The 24,228-nt window shown below is 39.6% G+C and overlaps 1 protein-coding gene across 3 annotated transcripts in view; it reads right to left on the reverse strand.

Moving 5' to 3' along the window:
• Window positions 1–24,228, reverse strand: part of NRP1 (neuropilin 1) — a 153,013-nt gene that overhangs the window by 36,445 nt on the left and 92,340 nt on the right. For all 3 annotated transcript variants that reach the window (XM_087823886.1, XM_087823880.1, XM_087823875.1), the window contains 4 exons: window positions 18,965–19,120; window positions 15,338–15,482; window positions 8,902–9,233; window positions 4,080–4,224 (listed from right to left, as the gene is read on the reverse strand). In XM_087823886.1, the coding sequence (XP_087680012.1) occupies window positions 4,080–4,224; window positions 8,902–9,233; window positions 15,338–15,482; window positions 18,965–19,120 (778 nt within the window). The remainder of the gene's footprint in view (window positions 1–4,079; window positions 4,225–8,901; window positions 9,234–15,337; window positions 15,483–18,964; window positions 19,121–24,228) is intronic.

Below are 24,228 nucleotides of genomic sequence, written 5' to 3' on the forward strand. Positions count from 1 at the left end.
CTATATCTCCCAGTGTTGGCTAGATGGCTTTATATTGTAGATGAATTCTGGGGCCCAGTGGCACAGTCTCTCTGATCCCCTGAGCTGGGTGTTCCAGGAATGTATCTTGTGTTAGTTGTGTGTGCTGTCCTGTTGCAGTTGGGCCTTGATTGCTATTGGCATGTCAGTGAGTTGGATTGACTCTCAGGCTGACTGGTTGTTAGGACTAGCCTTGATCACAGCATATAAGCTGCTGTGTGGGGGTCACTCCATGGAACAGGATTTGCCACAGTGGGGCTCTGTTACCTACTGAGACCACCTTTCAGGTTTGCCATTTGTGGAGCTAATTGGGTGGTGCTCTGTTGTGATCTGATGCCAGACACTAGGTGTCTTGGTTTTGGGGGCTTTTAGGAGAGACTCTAGTTCAGGCCAATGTCAGCCTCTGCTTGTGACTGACCTGGGGCCATCTGGTATAAACTACAAAGCTATCTTTGGTTGTTTGCTGTCTGTGCTATATTGGAGGTATGTAGGAGAGACCATGCTATCAACCAAACTGAGGCTGGCGGTCCCCAGTAGATTACCTGGGGTCACTCAGCAATAGACACAGTTGTTCTCAAGACCACCTGTAGCCTCCCAGCTGCCCGTAATGCACAGATGTTGAAAGATCCTCATGCAATATGTGAAATGAGTGGGGTGGGATCTGAGGAAATCATCCAGGTAGGGTGAGTGGTTTTCACTAGGTTAATGCAGATTCATATTTTGTGCCAGTGTCCAGTCTGGGGCCACTCATCAAGAGGCACAGGGCACTCGAGCCCAGCTGCCACCTGCCTTAGGCTTCACATTTGAGAGTTTTTAAGAAATACTGCAGTATGAGCCAAGGCCAGCTGCCTGCCACTAGAAGAGCCCCTGGTGGTTAGAGAGCCCAGGCATTCTGCCAGCCCCTGGAAGAGCCTCCGGCAGTGTAGGAGTTGGGTGAAGACTCAGAAAATCATCAGGGTGGGGTGAGGGCATGTTTACTAGTTAATGCAGATTCAGATTTGGTGTCAGTGTTGAGCCTTGGTCCCCTCATCAAAGGGCACAGTGCACATAGAGGTGCTGCCTTCCTGTAGCCTCATACCTCTGAGGGCTTTTAAGAAAGACTGGAATATAGGCTGGGGCTGGCTGGCTGGGGCTGAAAGAGCTCTTGGTGATGCTCTGGCCGAGTCCAGCTGCCAGCTGCTGAAAGCACTGTGGCAGCGAAAGAGTTGTGTGGGACAGGGTCTCAGGGAGGCACCCTGGTGGGTCAAGTGGTGTTCACCAGGTTAATTCAGATTCAGATTTAGTGTCCACCTATATCCAACAGGCCCTATGGGGGGAGAGCTAACACAGGATAGATGATGCTTGCCTGTTGGCTGTTTGGGAGGAGAGCTCAACACTGGTACAACTGTGGATGTCTTTTCAACTTTCTCCCCTAAGCCACACAATTAAGCCTCTACCCGTACCTCTCTTTTGTTCCTTCCACCACTCTCCCTTTGCTGGAGCTCAGAGTGAGTGCCTATGAGTGAGGGAGTCTGTATGTGATCCCTTTAAGAGGACATTTGTGTTTCCGGAAGTCCTCTATCTCACCTTGACAGATGGAATCACCAATGATTTTCACAACTAGATGTTACAAAGGCTCTGCCTCCTGTCGTTGGTGTTCCAGGCTCGGGAGCCCAGTGTGGGGGACTCCTTGTTCCTCAGGGGAAACTTCTGCAGACAAAATATCCCTGATTCTCACCTGCCACACATGGGTGTGGAACCAGCCTGTTTTGCATCTCCATCTCTCCTACCAATCTCAATGTGACTTCTTCTTTATATCCTTAGTTATAGGACTTCTGTTCAGCTAGTCTTCAGGTGGTTCTGCAGCTTAACTGTTCTATAATTTAGTTGTAATTTTGATGTGGTCATGGGAGGAGGTAAGCACAGCATCTCCCTACTCTACCATCTGGACTGGAGGCCCCCAGGCTCTACTTATTGTTCTCACTGAATTAATAGAATCCTCTCTGGCAATCCAGATGCTTTGCTAAGCTCTTCTTGCTCTTGATAGTGTGCCACTTTTAAATATTTAAAACTGTCTCTTCAGCTTGCTAGTTTTTTTGTATTCTTTATGGTTCTTATAAAGGAGGTATTCTACATTGGAAGTGGCCCAGAATAGTACCAAGATTAAACTGAAAAAAGTAGAAAGCAAATGATTTCCATGCCCTAATTTGAGTACTTGAAAATATTTATCTTCTGTGGGTCTCTAATTTTTCTCAAATATAAGTGCTAACCCAAAATAAAATGGATATTTAGAGAAGGCTAGGATACACCATATCTTCTTTCTGTATCCCTCTAAGTATCTCCAATAGAACAAGGCACAAAGTAGATATTTAATAAGGCTTGTTAATCGATTTAAAGAAGAAAAAAGCACTCCCTTTCACAAATCATGTTAAAAGCTTTGACATTAATTTCCTGGATGTTGGTTTCTCATATAGCTTGGGGCGACTTCCTCAGTTCTACGAGAGCTTGGAAACATCTGCAGCTAATCCTTTCACCAACAATTTCTACCTCACTACAGAGTTGACACTGGCAAACTGCCACCAGGCTCAGTCTTTTCAACCATCCATTCATTCCACCTCCTAAATCAGTGTTGATTCCCAGAATCCAGGCTAAAGACCTGTCTCATAGCAGCAGACTCCCTTGTCGAGATGACCACATTTCTCAGTAAATTGAATGAATGAGTCTGCAGTTTGCTCAATGTGCCCATCCTTCTTTTTCTTGGCATCTTTGCCAAAGTCCTGGCACATAGTCTTTTGGGGGCTGTCTTGTTAGTGACTAGATAATTCAGAGGTCTGGGATGTGATTACAGATGTGGAAACATCTACACAATAAAGAATGAGAGATAATGGTTTATTTAAAAATAAACACATAAAAAAGTAGCTATGAATTATTCACTAGTATGGTGATTCATAGCTTAAGGTTCTATAGTGCATAAGAAAATTTTTATGATATTTAATGTGCTCAGAAATGTAATTATATTTGGGTAGCTGAAAACACACAAATTTTGAAACCACAAGAAGATGATACTAAAAAAGCATTCTTCAAAACAACTGTGAGCACATGCTGAACTGATTAACATCTGGATTACAATAGCCATTCTTTGAACTAACCTGGAAAAAGACCTTTACAAGGATGAAAAAGTTGGTATAAGTTTACTCATTGATGCCTAAATCTAAGGCAAATGGGAATTCTAATGTACAAAAAATCATTAAGTGGTTGAATAAGCAACTATCATATCAATTTTTTAAACATTAATTCCATATATTATGTGATACAAATTCAGAGGAGAGAACTGTTTGAGGTTAGGGTGGGAACTGAATTTGTCCTTGATATGACCTCAGATGATGTTTATGCAGTAACATCTTTAAACAGACCTCACTGTACATTCACATACATTATCTCATGCAAACTTTTGTGTCTTTGCAGCAGTCTAAGAAATTCATCAAAGAGAATGTCTTAATGTTTCAGCCGGTTAACTGCTGCTTCCTGCTGGTATGCAGTGGTAGTCAACATCGCCTACAGAAACCTAGTTCAGACATAGACTTCTAAACAACACTGAAAACATCAAAGGGATTGGTTGTTGCCAGGGGTTGGGGGAGATGGAAATAGGGCAAAACTGTTTAATGGGTAAGGCAAAACTGTTTACTTTGGAGTGATGAAAATGTTTTAGAAGTTGATAGAGGTACTGGTGACACAAATAATTGTGAATGTACTAAATGCCACTGAATTGTTTACTTTAAAATGGTGTATTTTATGTTATGTAAATTTTATTTCAATCCATTATTTTTTTAAGATGTCAAAGGAGACAAACCCACAGAATCTGAGGAGAGTTATTTAAGCAACCGAGATAAAAGTAAATTCTGAAGGCACTAGTTTGCAGATTAGAATGTTCTAGAATGTGCTAGAATGTTGAGCCTGGCAGAGAGGCCCACCCAGGGGAAAAGAATACAATTTGCAAGAGTACCTTTGGGGTATAAATGCATGAAAAAGGAAATTTTTTTAAAAACTAGGAAAGTAGAAGGGACTTTGGAAATTGTAATTACCTTCCACTTCACAGCCCAGCAGCTCCATTCTGAGCCCTAGTCCACCATGAGTCGCTCTCTCAGGGTAGATCCTGATGAATCGTGTGGAAAGAGGTTGAAAAGTCCGTAGCTCAGGTGTATCATAGTTGCTGTTGCCTTCAAAAGACTGTGAGGTATGAAAAACACCAGTTATTAATAAAACCTCCCTTTTAGCAGAAGAGTCTGTCCTCAGGATTCTTAATAGAGCAGAGAAATAGGGATTATTCTATAATTTTGTAAGTGCCTGACATTCTTTTCATAGTTAAGAAAGGAAAAAACAATAACAACTTCTTTAAGAAGTGACAGATGTCATTTCTCAGAAACTAGAGTACACACTGAGAGTGAGGCTATACCAGAAGCAGTCATGAAACACATTTAAATGATATGTTGAAGTGCCTACAAGAAGAGACATTTTTACCACTTCCTTGAGGTGGAGGACGATGACTCAGGGAGAGAATTTGCCATTTTTCAGAGCTTATAATAGATGCTGCATTTTCAATAACTACTCCTGTCACATTCTCTTAAATGAGTGGGTCCTCTAGAAGAGGGATGAATTAAATTGCTGAAGTAGGAAATAGTAAATTTAATGTAGTGCAAATGCTGCTTACTCAAGAGCTTAGAAATTCTAAATTCTAAATAACCAGGGTTTTTCTGAGTTCTAGAAGTAAACTAATTGTCCTTTTCCAATCCAGAAAAGCCTCTAGGAATCTCAAAGTACATTCTTAGAAATTCTATTTAGTTAAGCAGTTCTACCACTTGGAGGTATTTGTAGATAAAAGACCTTCCTGTCTCAGGAAGTTAACAAGAGCCCTATCTGTTAAGTGATGTTCTGATGCCTGGTTGAATTGCACCTCTTAGTCAAGTGCATTTTTAACTTGAAGTCACTGTGACATTTTTGGGGGAGCTAGGCTACCCATTGCCAGTGCTGCTACTGGATTGTTTAATTTTCTTTTTTTACATTGACAGAAAGGTCAAAATCCTTGAGTGGAATCGTAAGCAAATGGAGAAATGGTGAGGCTTGTTTTCTTTTTCAAGAAATGGATAAGCCTCCCTCTAACCTCTTCTCCCAGCACCACTGGTAATCCAGTTCAGAAGGGGAGAAGGGGAGGGAGTTTAGAAAAATCAAATTGCCTTATCATTAAGAGTGGCCTTCTACATAGCAAGCATTGTATGATGTTTACTGCTGAAAGACATTGCTCTAAGTGCTTAAAATATATTAATTCATTTAATCCTCAAGACAATGCCACAAAGTAGGTTCTATTATTAACCTTGTTTTATAGAGGAGCCACAGAGAGGTCAAGCAACTTGCTCATGGCCAGAAGGTAAGTGACAGAGCTAGGATTCAAACCTGGGTAGTCTGAAATGGTGCCCTTCACTATCACACTGCTATGATGCCTCTATTCTTAGAAATAATCTAGTAAAATATCATCATTTCAATAGATGAAAACACTGAGGTCCAGGAAATTGAGGTCCTTGTCTAAGTCCACACACTTAGTTTCATTATTTTTTCTTTAAATGTATTTCATTCTAGGCTACTAAACCTAGGAGATCAGACTGAGTAGATGGCCAGCCCCAGGCCCTGTCAGTTAAGAGTGGGAACCATGCACAATGGTTGAGTCATAAATCAGCCAAAGAAGCTATCTTTCAGTGGTGGAAATATTCTGGCAAAACAAGAGACACATGTAAGAAGAGACAGACAGATTGGGTACCTTGTGACATAACCAGGGCTTCTCTGAGTTCTAGAAGTAAACTAATTGTTCTTTTCCAATTCAGAAAAGCCTCTAGGCATCTCAAAGTACATGCCTAACATAGACCCACTTCTCTCAATTAAGGTCTCCTATTATTTTCAAGAATAAATTCCCCATTAGGTGTGGGTTCTGCATTCTTGATAGAATTGCAGTTGCTGCCAATAAGTGAGAATCTGACACATATTATTGTTAGGCTCAATTAAGTGTCATCAGTAATATATTAATTATAGTGAAAATAGCATTACTAAACATAAAAGTTCTGTCTATGTTAACATAGTTTCAATAATCATAGGAGAAGAGCACTTATATCTATGGAATCTCAGACTCTTCTAATTTTAACTTGAGCAAAGAATTGGCACAATGTAAATACATTACAAAAGCTGTCAGTGACGAGCCGGGAAGAATATTAGCAATGAAGAGGCATATAGAACTGGGCTAATTTTGCTAGCATGAGGTCATTTCTGAAAAATCTTTGTGTCCTTTTACCAGTCATGTTTTAGAAGAGGGCTTTGAGTATTTAGATCCTCTGTCTTCTCCTGAAAAGTCTAGTTAATTCAAAGACTCTGATATATCTTGTCCATCATGCACTATTTGAGGGTAGGAAGCAAGAAGCGGGCATAGAGGATATTAAATCCATTTAAGTGCTGTTTCATTTCACAAAATAGTACTCATTTTCCTGTTACATATAAGGGACTTGGCATCCTAGGAGGTAACCTTCATTTGTAAGTTTAAGTATAGTATGTTTTAAATATCTTTATACAATTTAGAAATATGTACTGCCTCTAAATTGAAGGTTTTCCCAGCTTCTTTTTTCATATAAATATTTTTATTTCTGGGAAAGGGCACTTAGGAATCACTGATTAGGCTCTAAATAAACAACTTAGAAGCAGCTTTTATGGTTTTAAATACCATAGGAAGATGATAATAATTGATAGAATCATATTTTAGGAATAAAATCAAACACATTCAACCAATCTTGAATGGAATTTTTTGTTAAAATTGAAAACTGTGTGTTGGCTTCTTGTGAATTCTATATGCAATGTATTACAGAAAAGTGATAGAGTGATAGCTTTAGACTTGATTGCAGAAGTGTGCATTGGACAACACAAGGAAACATATGGTGCATCCTACCCAGAGCATACGGAAATTTGTTTTCCTTCTGTCTTAGAACCCTAGTATTGAAGAACATGTCACAACAGCACACACTGCCGTGTGACAGTAGCTCCAGGAAATTGTTGATTTGTAGCAACACATCATGATAAAGTCACAAGACTCACTACTCCTTCAGAGATTGGCTCTTAGAGAGACCTCCAATTTTCTTTTTATTTTACTTTTCTTTCACCAAAACAAGAGGGGTAGACATAAAACAAAAAAATGAAATGGACACAAGAAAGAAAATATCTGCACATAGATGATAAAAACTTTGGAAATGTTTTAGAAACCACAAGTTAATGAGAGGTGAGATGGGAGAGAAATTCTTACACTTCTGACGGCATCCTCCCTGTCAGTGGCTGCATTCCCTCCATGTCAGCATCCCCGCAGCCAGTGGGGGAAAGGGAAGTCTGCGGAGCCCCATGTTTGACAGAGTGGGAGCTGGCTGCACTCGCCTGCTTTTGTTTTCCTGTCTGCGGTGTCTTTGCTTGAGTCACTAAAGTAAACCACATTCCCACATTCCCTTAGAATGGGGATGAGGACAATATTCCCTCCAGTTAGCTAAAACCTTTTCATAAAAGGAGTAGGTCCTGGGCAAAGTGGAGATGGGAAGGATGGGACCAAAAGATCAATTGTTTTGGGTGTGAGAAATATTATTAGCTGAATACAATTCCCTCACCACATATAGCACTGACTGTAGTTTGTTACCTATTTTAGTCTCAAACCAGCTTCTGGTCACCCAAAATACTCCTTTCCTAGTCAGCACTCTGTTCTCAGAAAATTCAAATAAATTCAATAATCACACTAAGTAAAACATAATCATTAGGTTAAAAAATATCATACCACATGTTCTGAAGAATGTTGGAATATTTTTATATTGAGATTTCCTTCTCTTTTCACCAGATCAAGAGCTAGCTGCATTTTAAAAAGCTCCAATGCATAAAAAATATACTTAAGCATCACTAACAATAGTCAAAGGTAGAAGCAATCCAAGTGTCCATCAATGGATGAAAGGATAAACAAAATGTGGTATGTACATACAATGGAGTATTAGCTTTAAAAAGGAAGGAAATTCTGACAATATGGACGAACCTTGAAGACATTATGCTAAGTGACAAATACAGGGTGTGGCAAAAGTAGGTTTATAGTTGTTCATATAGAAAATAATAGAATAATCAATAAATAATTAAAAAACTCTGTTTCACATACAATTATAAGCCTGCTTTTTCCCTACCCTGTGTTGTATTACTGCACCTATATGAGGCAGCTAGAGTCATCAAATTCATGGAGACTGAAAGTAGAATGGTGGTTTCCAGGGACTGGGGGAAATGGGAAATGGGAATTATTATTTAATGGGTCAAAGTTTCAGTTTTGCAAGATGTTGAGTTTTGGAGACTGGTTGCCAAATAATATAAATATACTTAACATTACCGAACTGTACACCTAAAAAGGTTAAGAAGATAAACATTATGTGTATTTTATCATAATTGAAAATTTTAAAAAATACACTTCAAGGAGGGAAGATGACAGAAGGAGAAGAGAAGGGATTAACTGATAAATTAGAATCTGCTGAGAGATTTTAAGTTTCTGCTCAGTGGCTGCTGTCAGGTCCCTGATCCCCACCCTCACGGCCGCCCTGTCTCCAGCCTGTATGCAGCTATCTGCTGACTCTGAGGGAAGGAAAAGTGACCAGCAATGCAGTTCTTTTTCATGTTTATCTCAGACATCACTTTCTGTACCCAAATCCTGTCTGCCCTAGAATTGGGGATCACTGATCTCAGGGATGAAAGGAAATAAGAAGTCTTACTTCCTCAGGAAAATGCTGGAGGTCCTTGAGCTCAGTCAAGGGCGTGAGGAAGGGCTTCCTCCTGGCAGTCCCTTTGCTCCCTGTCCCTGGATCTCACCTTAGCCTTGCGCTTGCTGTCGTCCATGATCACTTTCCAGTCTGAGCCATTGTTGCTATACCCAATCTTGAACTTCCTCATGGACACTTTGTTCTCCCGATGCTTTCCCCCCTGAATGATGATGCCCCTCACAATCTTCTCTTCCCCTAGGTCCACTTGGAGCCACTCGTTTACATACGGGTGAGGTGCGGGAGGCAGTACCCAGCCAGAGCGGCTGGTGACAAGGCGAACGTTTTCCGGCATCCAGTTCCTGTCCCCTTGATTTGAGGCTGTGATCTGGGAGTCAGAAATAAGTCCAGACACCATGCCCAGCATTCCAGAGCAAGGATAATCTAGAGGGTGGAATGAAATAGATAATGTAAAATAATTTTCCAGAAATCTTTATGCTTAGAAAGAATATAACATATTGAATAAAAACATTTTCTGTACCCATGCCTATAATTTTTAAATCTCTGGAACATTTAACACGAAACTCCCCTCCTCACACCACATTCCAATAAAGAAAATTTTCAATAAGAACATACATTTCTCTCCTTTTTGAGTTTTCCCAAGACAATTAATAACATCATAGATCTTTTAATACCTTCTACAGCAGCCCACATAGCTTCTGAGTTTAAGGAGAATATCAATCAATGATTAATTAATTGGTAGCGTAAAAACAAAATGTTCAACACTTCAGTTATTCTCCTTCAGAACTGTACATCTCAAACTAGGACATGCACAGGAATAATAACATATTTTTCTTTGAAACAACTCAATTCTGAATAATATGATCAAAAGTTAGTATCAAAGTATAATCATCTTAGGAGACATGTATCTAGTATAATTAAACTATGTCCATTTATCAGATGAACCTTAAGAATTAATTACTGAGATACTTTCCAGGTCATGAACTGAAATACAGTACAGATCATGTCATTTCTTTTCCTCACATCCCGTGCCTATGCATATAGGAATTATGCATGTCCTTCCAACCAATGCCTCCCCACATTTTAAGTCCTCTGAGGGCATGAACCAAGCCATGTTTAAACATTTTCTGTGACTCCTTGTGCCCTGCTTTATAAATAGAATTTGCTCAACAAATATTCATTGGATAAATCAACTTATTAACACAATAAAAGGCAGCTGCCCATTTCCCAAACACCTTTTCCTGGATGGGATCTGGAAACTAACAATAAATTCAATGGGGATTAAGAAAAGATTTACAAAAACTATTTTACTGGGGGACTATGAAATTATAGTGTTATAAATAGAAATCACATTTCTGGTCAGTGTGGTCACACCTGCCTGATTCAAAACCAGCTTTTATAAAGAAAATGTTTAGCTGGTAATGAGGACCAGATGTTACCATTTTCAGAAAAACACAATTAACTTGAATATTGTAACGAGAGCAGAACCTTTACTAGATTAATGTCCTTTCTCTAATGCAGAGCTGGCTAAGGCGCAGTTTACAACCCATAAATCTAGCAGTCCAACCCCTATTCAGCCAACATGTCCATGGAGCACAAACTGCCATTCCTTCTGCATGATTGCCTCATCCAAAAAGAACAATAAAGAACAATAAAGGGGAACCCTGATTGGCCTTTGGCTAAAAACTATGAGATTCAGCAATGCTCAGGAGAACAAAGATATTAACAATTCAAGGTTTAAATGAGATGCTAGGGTTTAACTCCATTTTCTATAGTAGTATGCTGGCTCAGATATAATTCAGCCTGGCTACATGTCAAATCCTTTGGAAACAGTGTTGCCAGATTTAGCAAACAAGCAATCAGATAAAAAACAAAACAAGAAACAGGATGCCAAACTAAATTAGAATTTCAGACAAACAAGGAATAATTTTTTTTAGTATAAGTATATCCCAAATATTGTATGGGGTATACTTATACTAAAAAATTATCTGTCATTTATCTGCATAAGATCTAAAAGGATATTTTATATTTTACCTAATAACTCTGTTTGCAAAGCTTAAAACCAGTCCTAGATGGAAAGAAGAGATGAGTTCTGTGACGGATTGAGGTGGTTGTTTTCGTTAACATTAATTTACAATAAAATCTCTATACTTTAACGGGAAAAGTGAGACATACTGACAATTCAAATATTCAGTCAACCAATTTTCAAAGAATGAGAAGGTAATAATTGCAGTTGATCGGAGAACCTGAATGAGCATAATTAAATCTTCCCTTGATGACTCAGAAGGTATCTTTGAATGCTGTGGTGCCTGAGATCATCACTGAGAAATTCTGATTAACATAGGAAGACACTAATGTGTGCAGAAGCACTAGTTAATACATGTCTAGTTAACAAATACAAGTTAACAGAGTTTGTAGTGTGTTCTCATACATTAAGCAGTAACCCTCCAAAATTAATTTTACCAATTTTCATCTTTGCTGAAATGATAAACCTGCTTTGTCAATCACTTATAAAGTAGAATGGTTTGAACAATCTAGTTTATATCTCTATATGGTGGCACACCATTGTATACTCTGGGTTTTCCAGGATTATGAATTTCCAAAAAGTGTTTTATGAATACAAAATTAGGTTAAAACTTGGGGCTTTGGAGACTTTGGAAGTCAAGTGATACATTCACTTGGTAACTTAATTCAATAGTTTTTTAAAATCCAGATTGAGTTAGGACCTGCCTCCTCAATAGGAGAGGGTCAAATTTTGAGATCCATCACTTCTTTCTTGGGAAGCATGGATAAAACTGCAATTCATCCATTCACTATTCATTCAAAAATCAGCACGTGGAACACATTATGTTCCATGCATATAAGACACAATAGAAAATCAGTCCAGCAGGGACACTTCTTCTTTAATCAGTCTCCACTGTGAGGGGAACTTGACCTCTAAAAGAAAATTTTCTGCTTCTGGTACCAAGAAGAAAACACTGATATTGTCTCACTAGAGTTTCTGCTTGCTTGGCCTTATTGTAGGTTCAATTTAATGCATACCATGCACTGCCTAATTTACTGGGTACCATTTAGTAAGCACTTACTCTAAATCAGGTATGTTATACATATTCTTTCATCGAATCCTTATTATAGCTGAATTAAGGTTAATCTTACTGACCAGGAAATGAAGATCAGAGGGACTAAATGTCTTGCTCATAGTCACACTTTCACTAAGTGGATAGCTCAGAGCCAAGCCTGGATGTCTGTGTACCTTCTGTCCATGTGACCATCATTATAACACTCTAACCTCTCTAAAAACCTGCCTTGATCAGTTATTTGGAGATTGTAGCTGTCTTACTAGAGAAAAAATATCTAAAATAAATTAGGGGAAGTGAGTAACAGAATAGTTCCATGAGCCTAAAAGCAGTATCTTATTTGAAAAACACACACACACACACACACACACACACACACACACACACACAAAAACAGGCTACATAAACAATAGTTGTAAAATAGAATATGCTATTTTAGACACTTATGCTTAAATAACTAGGTTATTTAATCATTTTAAAAAATACAAAACATATTTGCCTCTTTGCATGTGAAGGGACAATTTCTCAGGAAAATCCTTGTGAAAATGAAAACAGAGCATTCAGGTTTAAATAAGTATTTTATATAACTAAAAGCAGAGACTGGAAATTAAGAGTTCAGAATAACATGCTGGAGTCTTTATAAAGTTTACTTCATTAAAAAAGAAATTTTTTTTTTTTTTGTACAATGACATGAAATTAGGTTAAAGTAACAGGCCAGAAATGTCCACTTTGACTTCAAATGGCCTTGTTTTTACAAATTTATGGATACCTCTTCGATTTGTAATGCTCTGAAAATGACCTAGCACTTTCTCTTATATAACTTATGATAAAAAATAAAGCCAAGGTTATATCTTACTTTTCAATGTCCTTTATTCCTCCAAACCCTTCCCACCCAATTCCTGCCTCCAAGGCCTTGAATTTTTTAATCTTAAATCCTAAAACAATAAACATGTCTGTCTTTAGGATGGAAATAAATAAAATTTTGGTAAGAAATTAGATGTCAGTTTTTACTTTCTAAAATGGACTCTACTGTAAACAGTATAGTGGTTTTTTCCCCCTACTTAGTTCGTTCTTTTTTAAATTGCTTGCAATTTCATGGAAAATTGCCTGGGTAACTTTTTTTTCTCTTTCTTCAAAAACCAGTATTTTGCAACCTGGCCAGTGTGGCTCAGTGGTTAGAGCATCAGCCTGCCCACCAAATGGTTGCTGGTTTGATTCCCAGTCAAGGGCACGTACCTTGGTTGCTGGTTCACTCCTTTGGGGTGCCTGCTTATGGGAGGCAACCAGTCAATGTGTCTCTGACATTTTTTTCTCTCTCTCTCCCCCACTCTCTCCTCTCTTCTATTCTCTTTAAAAAAGCACTGAAAAAATATCCTCAGGTGAGGATTAACAGCAAAAACCAAAAATCAGTATTTTACTTATCCAAAAATAATTATACTAAAGAGGATAGAAAAAAAACAATAGAGTTGGCCTTCATGGAATAAAAAATTAAATACCCTAAATATGTATACTAACATAATATTAAAAGATAGTTTACAGACTTTTAAAAGTTGTTTACTTTCAATTACTTTTGGTGAATCAGTTACAGATTCTGTTTTGAATTTTTAAACTTACTCTAAAGGTTACAATGTACTGCTCTTTTAAAAATAAAAACATTGCAGCTTATTTATTTAAATGAAAAGGGAATTCTAACGTGACTGCTATTTCCTTCAGAATGCAGAGAGGACGAGTCACAGCAGTGCTGATTGCCATAGACATACAGTGAGTATTACAGGCAGGACCATCTTTTTCCTTCTATCTCTGTCCTGACCTGGTCAACGATTTTTAGCTACTTAGTCTCTTAATGCTGCACCTCATTCATCTCTCAAATGGGTATAACCCACCTATTTGTAGCAAATTTAACAGACTTTAAAGTCTTATTAATGCCAGAAGAAACAAACTCAAAAACCAGAAATATTGCCTAATTGATCTCTAGAATTAGTATATTCATTCAACAAAAGATAGATAGATATTGAGACAACAGTTAAGAGAAAGTTGCCAGGGTAGTTAGTGAGTAAAAGGAGAAATTCTTGCAATATAACTCCTTTCCTGTAGTTCACCAGGCCACCTCTAGACTTCAAAATTAAAAACATAAGGCAGAAAGAGAATATTTCATACAATGGTTATTTACTATAAATCTAGTAAGTACTTGTTAGTGTGCCCAGCACCCAGGAGATAGGGATAAAAGGCATGGCACTTGCCTTCATGGAGCTTATAGTCTAGTGGAAAGGCACCAGTTCACAAATACCTACTGTTAGATGGGCCAGGTATAGAAACCCAGGTACAGAAACTCAGGTACAGAGACTCACTGGGGCAGGAAACCCCGGATGCCTAGCAAGGGGCAGAACTGGAAAAACAAGAACTGTATCCCCAGGATAACCCTTTCTCCCCTAGCAGATTGCTGGTCATGAGTTTTAAGAACCCCTGAGCATTTCCTCACTAAAGATAACACCGAGGCCTCAGTGGTATTTCAGCTCCAGGCTCAGAAAAGCAGCAAAACCAGACAAGCGGCACTGTGGCTACCTCAAGACCAGCTACATTGACTAATGATCCCATGACCTGGCATTGACCAATCATTGGAGGCCATGACCCTGAAAGAGCACACCTGGAAAGCTGATAAATATTCTAATAAGACCCTCCCCTGAGACCTCCCCTAAGATTTCCACCTTCAAGAGAGAGTAAATATGCTCAGGACAGAAGACCCAGAGCACATTCCCCCTCAGGGGAGCAAGTCAGCGCCATCTCCATTGCCTTCTTCCCTCCAAGGGGACTTCACGAGACTTGCAACCAGGGGAGCAAAGGGCAGCGGCAGCTTATCCTGGGCTTACCCCCTGAACCTGTCTCCAAGGCCCCTTCTCTCTCTCTCTGACTTGCCAGGGAGCCAAAGCAGCCCAGCCTAGGCTCTCCTGTTGCTTCTATGCTCTTCCTTGTTTCACTGTCCCAAATATATTTTTGCTGCCAGCATGGACCCAATAGCCTTTGACTCAGTGCTGTGTAGCCCTTCTCTTTGGATATCCCTATCCCCATCCCTTTTCATTAAATAAATTCAATTTTTCTTTATTTACTGTCCAAGATGGCTATTTGGCTTGTCAACCTTAACCTTTTACCTACCACATTCTAGCCTGTACTAAGTGCTGATCCACGAGTTAATCTGTTATCATAACAGCCCTGCATAGTGTACATGATTATGAATGACTGTTTTCCATGTGAGATAACTAAGGCTTTGAAAGTTAGTAAATTGCCCAAAGAAATGAACTGGTGAGTACTACAAGTAGACTTTAAACTCAGATTTGAATAAATCCAAAGCATATGTTTTTAAGTAGCAAATTAAAATGACCACATATATACAAAATGGTTCTCTCTGTATTTAAAAGTTTATATAAATCAAAACTAGTTCAAGCTGGAGCTTACCTGTTATCTTGCAGCCGTATACTTCGAACCTCAGAGATATGCCATTTTCCCAAGTCAGAGGTTTGATTCGGACAAATCGAGTTATCAGTGGTTTGGGGAAAAATCCAAGCACAACATCTGTGGGGTTGATGTTTCCCTGAAAGATCTATATGGAAAAAGGAAGGGTCCCTTAATAACAGACTTTGAAAACAAATCCAAAATATGTTTTCACAAATGCTTGTAAAAATTATTTACAATTTCAGCATTGTCTGTCCAGGTTGAGGTAGCATTAATAACTTATGTTATTTTTCCAACTGATGGCAATCAGAAAGAAACATGTCTAATATAGAATATTGTCCTAACCATCCATTCAGTTTTCAGAGTGGCTAGAGCCTCCAAAAGTACTGTTACAAGTATAACATTTGTTAAAGAATACATGCTATTATACTAAAAATTGGGCAATTATTAACTTTATAATACAGATCTACAAAATGTTGTGGACATTTAATGGGAACTCTTACTATTTTACTTTCCCAAGAACCCCCAGAAGATCTGCTTTTTGAATTCAGTGTAGGGCCTGGCTTTTTGAAAATACTAGGTTATGTTCCCAGCTATACCACAAGGTCAAGTGGCTTTCTCCCTTTCAACTCCATTTTTTGATGGAAGATCTTTTCCCTGACATTCATTAATGACTCTAATCTTTCTTGGTTATTGGGAAAATTATGTTTTAGTGGTCAAAATAAAAACGGAGTTATATATGATATATAATTAGAAATCTACTTGTAGTTTTCAAAGGACTCATTTTACTCTAAGAAGAATGAGGCATATAACTGCAGGCGTAACGAGTTCCGGTCACCAACCAGTTTCCCACAAGTATTTGTCGGGGCCACGGTGCCTGAGCCTGGTGACACAACCATGTTCTCTAGCAAGATGTCTGAGCAGTGGAGACTGTTAGCCTTTGTGGAACATTCTGGCAGTAGACATGCCTCGGGTGAAACTGAAAGCTTCCACTTTCTTGGATTTTACTTAGCCCTGGATTGGGGACAACCCATATGAAAGTAACATGTCTCAGTTATAGGTCATGGTGGTGAACGCTCTGGTTCTGGCACACCCAGGCCAGACTCTTGTTCTCAGGTTGTGTAACTCGAGCTTACCGGGCTCATCAGAGTCATGAGATTCCTCTCCACCTTCCCAGGTGAGTTCATAGAGGAGAACCACAGTTTCCCAAGGTTTGCTCTTTCCTTGGGAGAAAGTGTTTATAAAAGTCAAGATAGTGTTTTTACTTAATTTAGCTTAAGTGGCCTGCACAATTGAAGGGAGTCAAATGCTTTACAAAGTCAGCTGTTAGCCTGATCCCTCTCTGGAGATAATTTAATATCAGAATTTATCCTAGCCTGTGATGGACTTCAGATGCCTATCCTACTTCAGCATCTCTCTCTGGGAAACAATCTGTGTGGGAGCATTTTTGTGTGACAAAGAATAATGGGTAGCTGCCAGAAAGAGTAGAGTCCCAAACTATAGTGCTTAAAGGGTCAACAAATAAGTCCACTTCAGGGAGAGCCAAGCAGTCTGATAAGAGCACTGTGTGAGCCAACACTCGGTGCACACTGAGGGAAATTTTTTCTTTTCTCAAAATCACGTAAGGGCATGCATTCCATTCAACATGGAGAGGACTGCTGGGGTTGTGATTGGTCCTGGGCTTCTCTCGCTGAGGTGCAGCCAATGCTCCCTGAGGAAAGTAGGAAAGACAGTAGAGGGTAGTGGCTGAAAGGCCCCAATGAATGGAGAAAGGCAGGTGGCTAACAATAACTAGACTCCAGTGGATGCTTGGATTTCATTAGGTTCAATAAAAGTGCTCAGACACATGCCAGGTCTTTATCTCTGCTGAACATTTCTATATTCTTTCTGCCTTCGGTTCTGAAAGCTCTTCTGTGTGCCTGGGTGTTCTCAACAGTGGACACCCAGAGAGAGGTGTGTGCATTGCCAGACACCCCCTGAGAACCTGTGTGTGCTTCCTGACACCCCTCTGAGCCCTGCAAACAACCGATGGACAATGGCTTCAGAGAAGGTGTTGCAGAAGTAGCACTCATTGTTTATAGAAATGGCCTGAAAGTCTGGGGCAGTTCTCCCCATTCTCTCTGGATTCCCTTGTTTGTGGTGTGTTCTTGGCATTAGTGTGTCCCCCTCACCCTGTCCCAGTTTGTTTGTTTGAAATTAAAGCATGTCCTTAAAAACCAACTCCAAAACAAGAATAAGCCATGAAACTTAGGGTCAAATTCACTTGCTTAGCCACCACGAATGTTTACTGTTCAACATTTAGTTTATAAATGTTTTCCATCCCCAGATGGATAATTGGTTCCTCTTCCTCACCGGCTTGACAGTGGCCTTGAACTTGATTGACCACAGAACTTTCCTCCCACAGAGCAGCTGCATAGCTATATCTGCTTCAATCTTGTCTTCCCTAAACAAGAGTGAGGGCTTAGCAGCTAATCAACAGGAATTAATAGTTCTCTCACTTCACACCAGGAGGCTTTTCTCAGTTCCAGAGCCAGGAAGAAAAGTCAGGGCCATGAATGCTCCAGAGAGAAAGAACATGTTAACTTTCCTCTTCTCAAACCCAGGATTTCAAGTTACTGTACCTGGATCTTTGCTACTATCTTTATCAATTCTCTCCATTTTACTCAGCCTCCGGGGCTTTTAATTTTGGGGAAACAGTAAGTGTGAGTTCTCAGAAATCTTTTGGTTACTAAATCAGAGGAAGCATAACTTCAAGTAAACAGGCAGAGTGAGAAAAAACACCTCGGTTCCAAATGATTTAGGGTAGAGCTCCTGGGGACAGGGCATGGACAAGTGCCTCCTTGGTTAAAGAGTGAGGAAGCCCTGTCCGGTTTGGCTCAGTGTTGGCCTGTGGACTGAAGGGTCCCAGGTTCGATTCCGGCCAAGGGCCTGTACCTTGTTTGCAGGTTCGATTCCCGGCCCTGGTTGGTGCTCCAGAGGGAGGCAAACAATCGATGTCTCTCTTACATCGATGTTCCTATGTCTCTCTCTCTCCCCCTCCACTCTCTCTGAAAAGCAATGGAAGAAAAATATCCTTGGGTGAGGATTAAAAAAAAAAAAAGAATGAGGAGGTGACCTGTATGTGATCTAAGGGAACATAATGGACTACCATAGTTCTATTTATAGTGTATTCTCACAGAAACAGCCAACCACTCTTGTAAATTAGTTTGTGAGCCAAAGAGGGTAGAAAAGGACTTTTCTAAAACCAACCTGGTACAGAGAGGAAGAATGAATCCATGAAAGAAAATGGAGAAACACAGGGGAAAAAACAAAACAACTCCTAAGGTTCTAAGAGGGCAGTGTTCATCCTATGATAGTGCTTATCCCCGTGGGATATATAAAGTGATTCTTAAGTCTGACACTTAATTTGGCTGGTATTGACTTTTCTTGGACACATCCGTATAATATGCTTTTAGCTTCTGATCTGGGAACATGAGACCCCTTGGTCAGCTTTAAACCTCTAATTGCACTTTTCATTTTAAATCAATTCAAAAATGAACCAGGCCAGACAGAAATCTCCCAAACAAACAAGTAAAATTGATCATTCATTTCAAAGACTAAATTGGTTGAAGGGGTGGCAGCCAAACTTACAACAGGCTTGTTTCCTTCTTTTATGGTGATCCAGTCTTCCCCATTGGAGCTAATGTCTACTCTGTAAGTGTTGACATAGTATTTCTTCTTGGTTTCCTTTGAAATGGCTCCCTGTGTCCCAACAGCAGTGACAAAGCGCAGAAGGCCCAAGTCCACCTGCAAGACAATACACACATGGTCATCTGCCCAACCCTGCACTGCCATCAGCTGGAACATATTCCCCTGTGGGCTCCATAGTGTAGTTTCTACCCACTTGGGATCAATAGACCCTAATTCCATCTGGCATCATCAACCCCTAAATTCCCATTCCATTCCTCTAACAAAAAACACAGATATGAGAAGACAGCAATTGTCCTAGGTTGGCAATTGCCAGGAAAAGACCTTTCTCATTGCTGCAACCATGCTTGTTTAATTCCTGGTGCAAAAGAGAAAACTAGGTTCGATATCATGTTGCTGTATTTTCTGAGATTAAAAATCCTTTCCAAATACCACATCAAATAGAAAATCAAGGTAAACTCACATACTGGATACTGGAGAGGGCTGGACTAGAGCTCAAGTCTAACATGGTCCTATTTCCCATCACTGTTTAGCATCCTACCTCCTTCCAAATAGAATGCAGACCAAAACAATACTGACTTCAAAAACACTGTGAGTGTTGTGATTTGGGAAATGAGCCTTAGATTTGTAATCTGGAATGGTATAGAGAGAGGAATACAAACGAAGGATTTTTGTTTCATAGATTTGAATTTCAGATAAACAACAAATACTTTTAGTATAAGTATGTCCCATGCAATATTTGGTACATACTACAACTGAGTCATGGCCTACTTGAAATACAAATTTAACTGGGTGTTTTATATGTAATCTGGCAACCCTACATCAACTCAATTCCAGACAAATAATCAGGTGATTTTTAAATTTCTGCAAAACTCTCTGATTTCCTAATGTTGCAATCTGAAAGTTAATGGGTACTCTGGGCATGGCTCTACTAAACAGTTTCAACTGTTTTCAAATGCTCTCAGAACACTTAGTGTTTTACTCATTATTAATTGAGTCATGGCCAATGCCACATCCACTTTCAAGCTAAAGGGTCCTTCAAATCTTGATGACCAAGGGAGAATGAAGTAGAGCTATTTAAACAAACTCTTCCTGTGAAACTTACAAATGGCTCTTCAGTTTGGAAATGATTAAATTTCCAAGAATAAATACATAGGCAGATTTGAAATAACCCTAGAACTTTCTTCCCTGGCTGTCCTATTCCTGCTTTTCAAATTTTGTTTTTAGGATAAAATTTAGTTACCAGGTAACTAAATTTAACTGGTGGGTAACTAGAAGAATCCTATGCACTAGTAGCAGCTGACTTAAAGGAAGGAAGGAGATAGGAATTTAGGTACCGAACACAGGAAGCACCCAAGGTCTCAGACAGAAAGGCCTCGAAGGCTTATGCATGAATCTCTCATAAAAAAGAAAATATGTTTTCTTTTTTTTAAAATATATCTTTATTGATTTCAGAGGGAGGAAAGGAGAGGGAGAGAGAGAGATAGAAACATCAATGATGAGAGAGTCATTGATCGAGCCCACAACCCGGGCATGTGCCCTGACTGGGAATCGAACCCTAATCGCCTGGATCCCAGGTCGACGCTCAACCGCTGAGCCACGCCCGGCCAAACTGTTCTCTTTTTTCAATGACAATGAAATGCATTAGCAGCTTCCCCCATGTAATTGCATAAAGTTTCCTGCTGTGCTATAGAATTGCAGATTCTCTTATCTACCACACTGGGATACTTGACATTTCATTTAATTTTTCTTCCTAACATTACTGCCACTGGGTTTAGTATGGATGGATGACAACCTCACAAAATAATTAGAGCTGGGAATCATTGCAATTAAAATTGGAAGGTACCCAGAACTCTAACAAAATAGCCTCCCTAGTATTATGAGAACGCTCACTGCAATGCTGGAGAAGTTCTTTTAACTACTTTCTCCCTCCATATCTATGGGGAATGCCCTGACAGAGACCCTCCTGTGCCTGATGTTTGGAAGGAGATACATAGCGTTCTGTCTCAGAAGTACCACTGCTCTCACTGCTGGCCTCTGTGTCAGGAGTCTCAGAAGGACTTTCCGCCTTCTGAGAAATGTGGGTACTCATTTTTCATGGGTGAAGCCCACTCAGCTAATAAGGACATTGTCCTTGATCTATCTTTTTAGTCTCATCCGCTGCATTTATCTCCCAGGCCCATTAAAATATTTGTTATTCCAAACATAAGAGAAGCCTTTTCTGCCTGCATGCCTTGATGTGTAAAGTTCTCTTGACTTAACTATCTCCTCTTTTTTGACTATGAGTGACATTTTTTTCTTTCTGGTCTGGTAGGCAGAGTAAGCCACTTGTCACCTTAGAATATTAAGTGCTTATCTCCTGTCTCCACCACAGAATCCATCCTGTTGTGTTTTTGCTCTATCTCCATTCAGGTTTTTATAATTTTTTTTAGGGAGTATCTGTATTTCTATATTGAAAAGTAATAGATGCCTATTGAAAATTTATAAAATGCAGAAAATGTTAGAGAAGAAAATAAAATCGACATTAGACCACCATTAGGAAATATTCACTGATAATGGCCTTCCAGAGTTTTTTTCTTATGCTAAATGTATGAGAATATTGTGTGCATGTTTTGTTATTATAAAAATGTGGTCATATTACCTCTATGTTTAATAAGCTTCCTTTTGTTTAGTTCTATGAGGATATTTCCAAGCCAAGATATTTTTCTACATCATCATTTTCAGTGGCTTTATGGTATTCTGTGGTAGAGTTGTGGCATAATCAGCATGCTACCCGTGAACGCTATAATTCAACTTGATTGACATTCATTCAGTGGACACAATACTGCTCATCTGCTAAGTTCTGAATTAAGTGGTGAGGATATCGAGAGCAGTAAGAGTGTGGAAAGCACAAACACATGATTATAGAACAGGCCAATGTGCTGAAAGTGTGATGCAGCACAGAGGAAGGAATAAGCCCTTTGCCAGAGAACTGGAGTTAGGGGGACTAGAGACATTTCATGGCTGACTTTGATGTCTATTATATGAAGGATACACACACAGTAGAATTTTGCAAGTGGTCACAAAGGGAAAGAGTGTTCCAGGGAGAAGGAGGAGCAGGAAGTGCAGAGGCAAGAAGAAGGAAATGAATGAATTAAATGACAGACACTAAACCTAGTATGTGATAGGCAGTTAAAGAGAAGCGAGCAGAGTAGAGTATGGGCCAGGTACAGATAGTCCAAGGCGCCTAGCAAAGGGCAACTGTAGGGTGGGACCTCACCCCCAAGGTGACCTTGCCTCCCCTAGCATATTGACGGTCATACAGTTTGGATCCCCTGACCTTTCCTCCCTAGAGATAACTAATCTAAGCCTCAGTTGTATTTCAGCTCTAGGCCTAAAAAAGCAACAAAATCACACCAGTGACCACAGTTCACCTCAGGACCAGCTGCACTGAATAATGACCCCCTGCCCTGGCACAGATCAATCAATCAGTGGAGCCCACAATCTTGAAAGGACACACTTGGAAAACTGCTGAATAGTCTATTAAAATCTTCCCATGGGACCTCCCCTAAAATATCCAGCCTTAAAACCCTGAGGGCTGAGGACCCAAGTATGCTCTCCCTCCTGGGAGCATGTCCTCACCTTTCCTTTCCCTGAACATTGCCTTCCCTCCTCCATTCCCCCAGGTGTGTTACTTTTACCTTCCTCACTACCAAGCTCCAAGAGCCCTTCCTTTGCTTTATAACTTGTTTCCTAAGCCCATTTCTTCTAGGAATTACTTCTTCCACCTCTGATTTTATAAATAAATGTTCTCTTATAGTTGGATTCTTGGCTCTGAATTCTTTCCTAGCCAGAACCCAAATGCCAAGGTTGCTGAACCCAGGTCTAGTGTGACCCCACCAGTCTAACACCTGGTGCGAGTGCCCCTGCCTACAACACCGATTTCCCTCACCTCTATAGATATTTGTCAAGAAATGTATTGATCTCTGAAGATTATTGCACTGTAGTTATTTTAAAGCCAAAATAATCAGTTGTCAGGAAAACCATTCAAGATCAGCCATGACCATCCTCTTGGTGGTTTAGCTTTCTGAATTATGATGAGCTCTCAACAACCTTATATTTTAATAGACAAAAATGATGACTCAAGAAAGGCAGTTGGAAAGACAAAGATACATCCCAGAGCAGTTCTAAGTAATTCTACCCCTCTGGGTTGAGGGTTCATTGTCCTAACAATACTTCCTTTCTTTCCATAAAAATTCAGACACACAATAATCATAATTAAATAAACTGCTTTCCTTAAATCCAATAAGCTATGGTCCAATCACTATTTTCTTATTTTGAAAGAATATCATTATTTCACAGCTGCTTTATTTTTAATTAGAAGATGGATGTGATTTCATATCTGAGTTTACTGTACTTCTGTTTACCATTAAGGATGATGGTAAGGGGATGTGACAATGGGAGGGGGTATGCACAGAGCTGAACATCAAATGTAGTCCATGAAATTGTTGAATGTGTGACAAACATAAACATCTGGTACTTATCTGATGGTATGTAAATTATTTTACAGAAGTTCAAACAAAATCCTTTTCAGTTCTGGTGGCCATGCTTTGAGTTAGCTTATGTAGAACCATCAGCAGAAGTGACCCAATATGACATTCTGTTTCCAGTATAAATATAAAACTCCAATATTGCTGGTAGAATGTCTACCCACATCTTACTTTCACTATGCTCCAGACACAAAGAGAAGACATTGCTAGACTACAGATACATAAGAGAAAGGCCCAACTTTTACTTGGGAAAGTGCACTAATCAAACAGCTGTCCTCATCCACTTCTGGAGGCAGGAGATCCTGTCCCAGGAGCTTCTTGGGGTGAGGCGCCCTAAGGTGTGAGTTCTAACCATGCTTCTGATTCACTCTTTGTTGTAAGATGTCTACAAGTAAAATACACATGTGCTTTATGGTCATGGTATTGTCTTAGTAATGACAGGAAACACATTCTGCAGATAAAGAGAAGCCAGCAGAGGCACACATTTTACTGGGAACCACTTGAGGACAATGAACTCCTTTCAGCATTTTGTAGTAAATCACGTAGCAAACCTTTGAAAACTGTTGGTTAAACACCAGTATGCAGCCTCTGAGCCATGAAATGAATATCATTGCTTCCTATAAAAATACATAACCAGCTATTGGTAATGTCATAATGTAGAAAACCTCATTTCTAAAA

Source organism: Miniopterus natalensis, chromosome 1, assembly GCF_054644295.1.
Source record: "Miniopterus natalensis isolate mMinNat1 chromosome 1, mMinNat1.hap1, whole genome shotgun sequence".
Lineage (NCBI taxonomy): Eukaryota > Metazoa > Chordata > Mammalia > Chiroptera > Miniopteridae > Miniopterus > Miniopterus natalensis.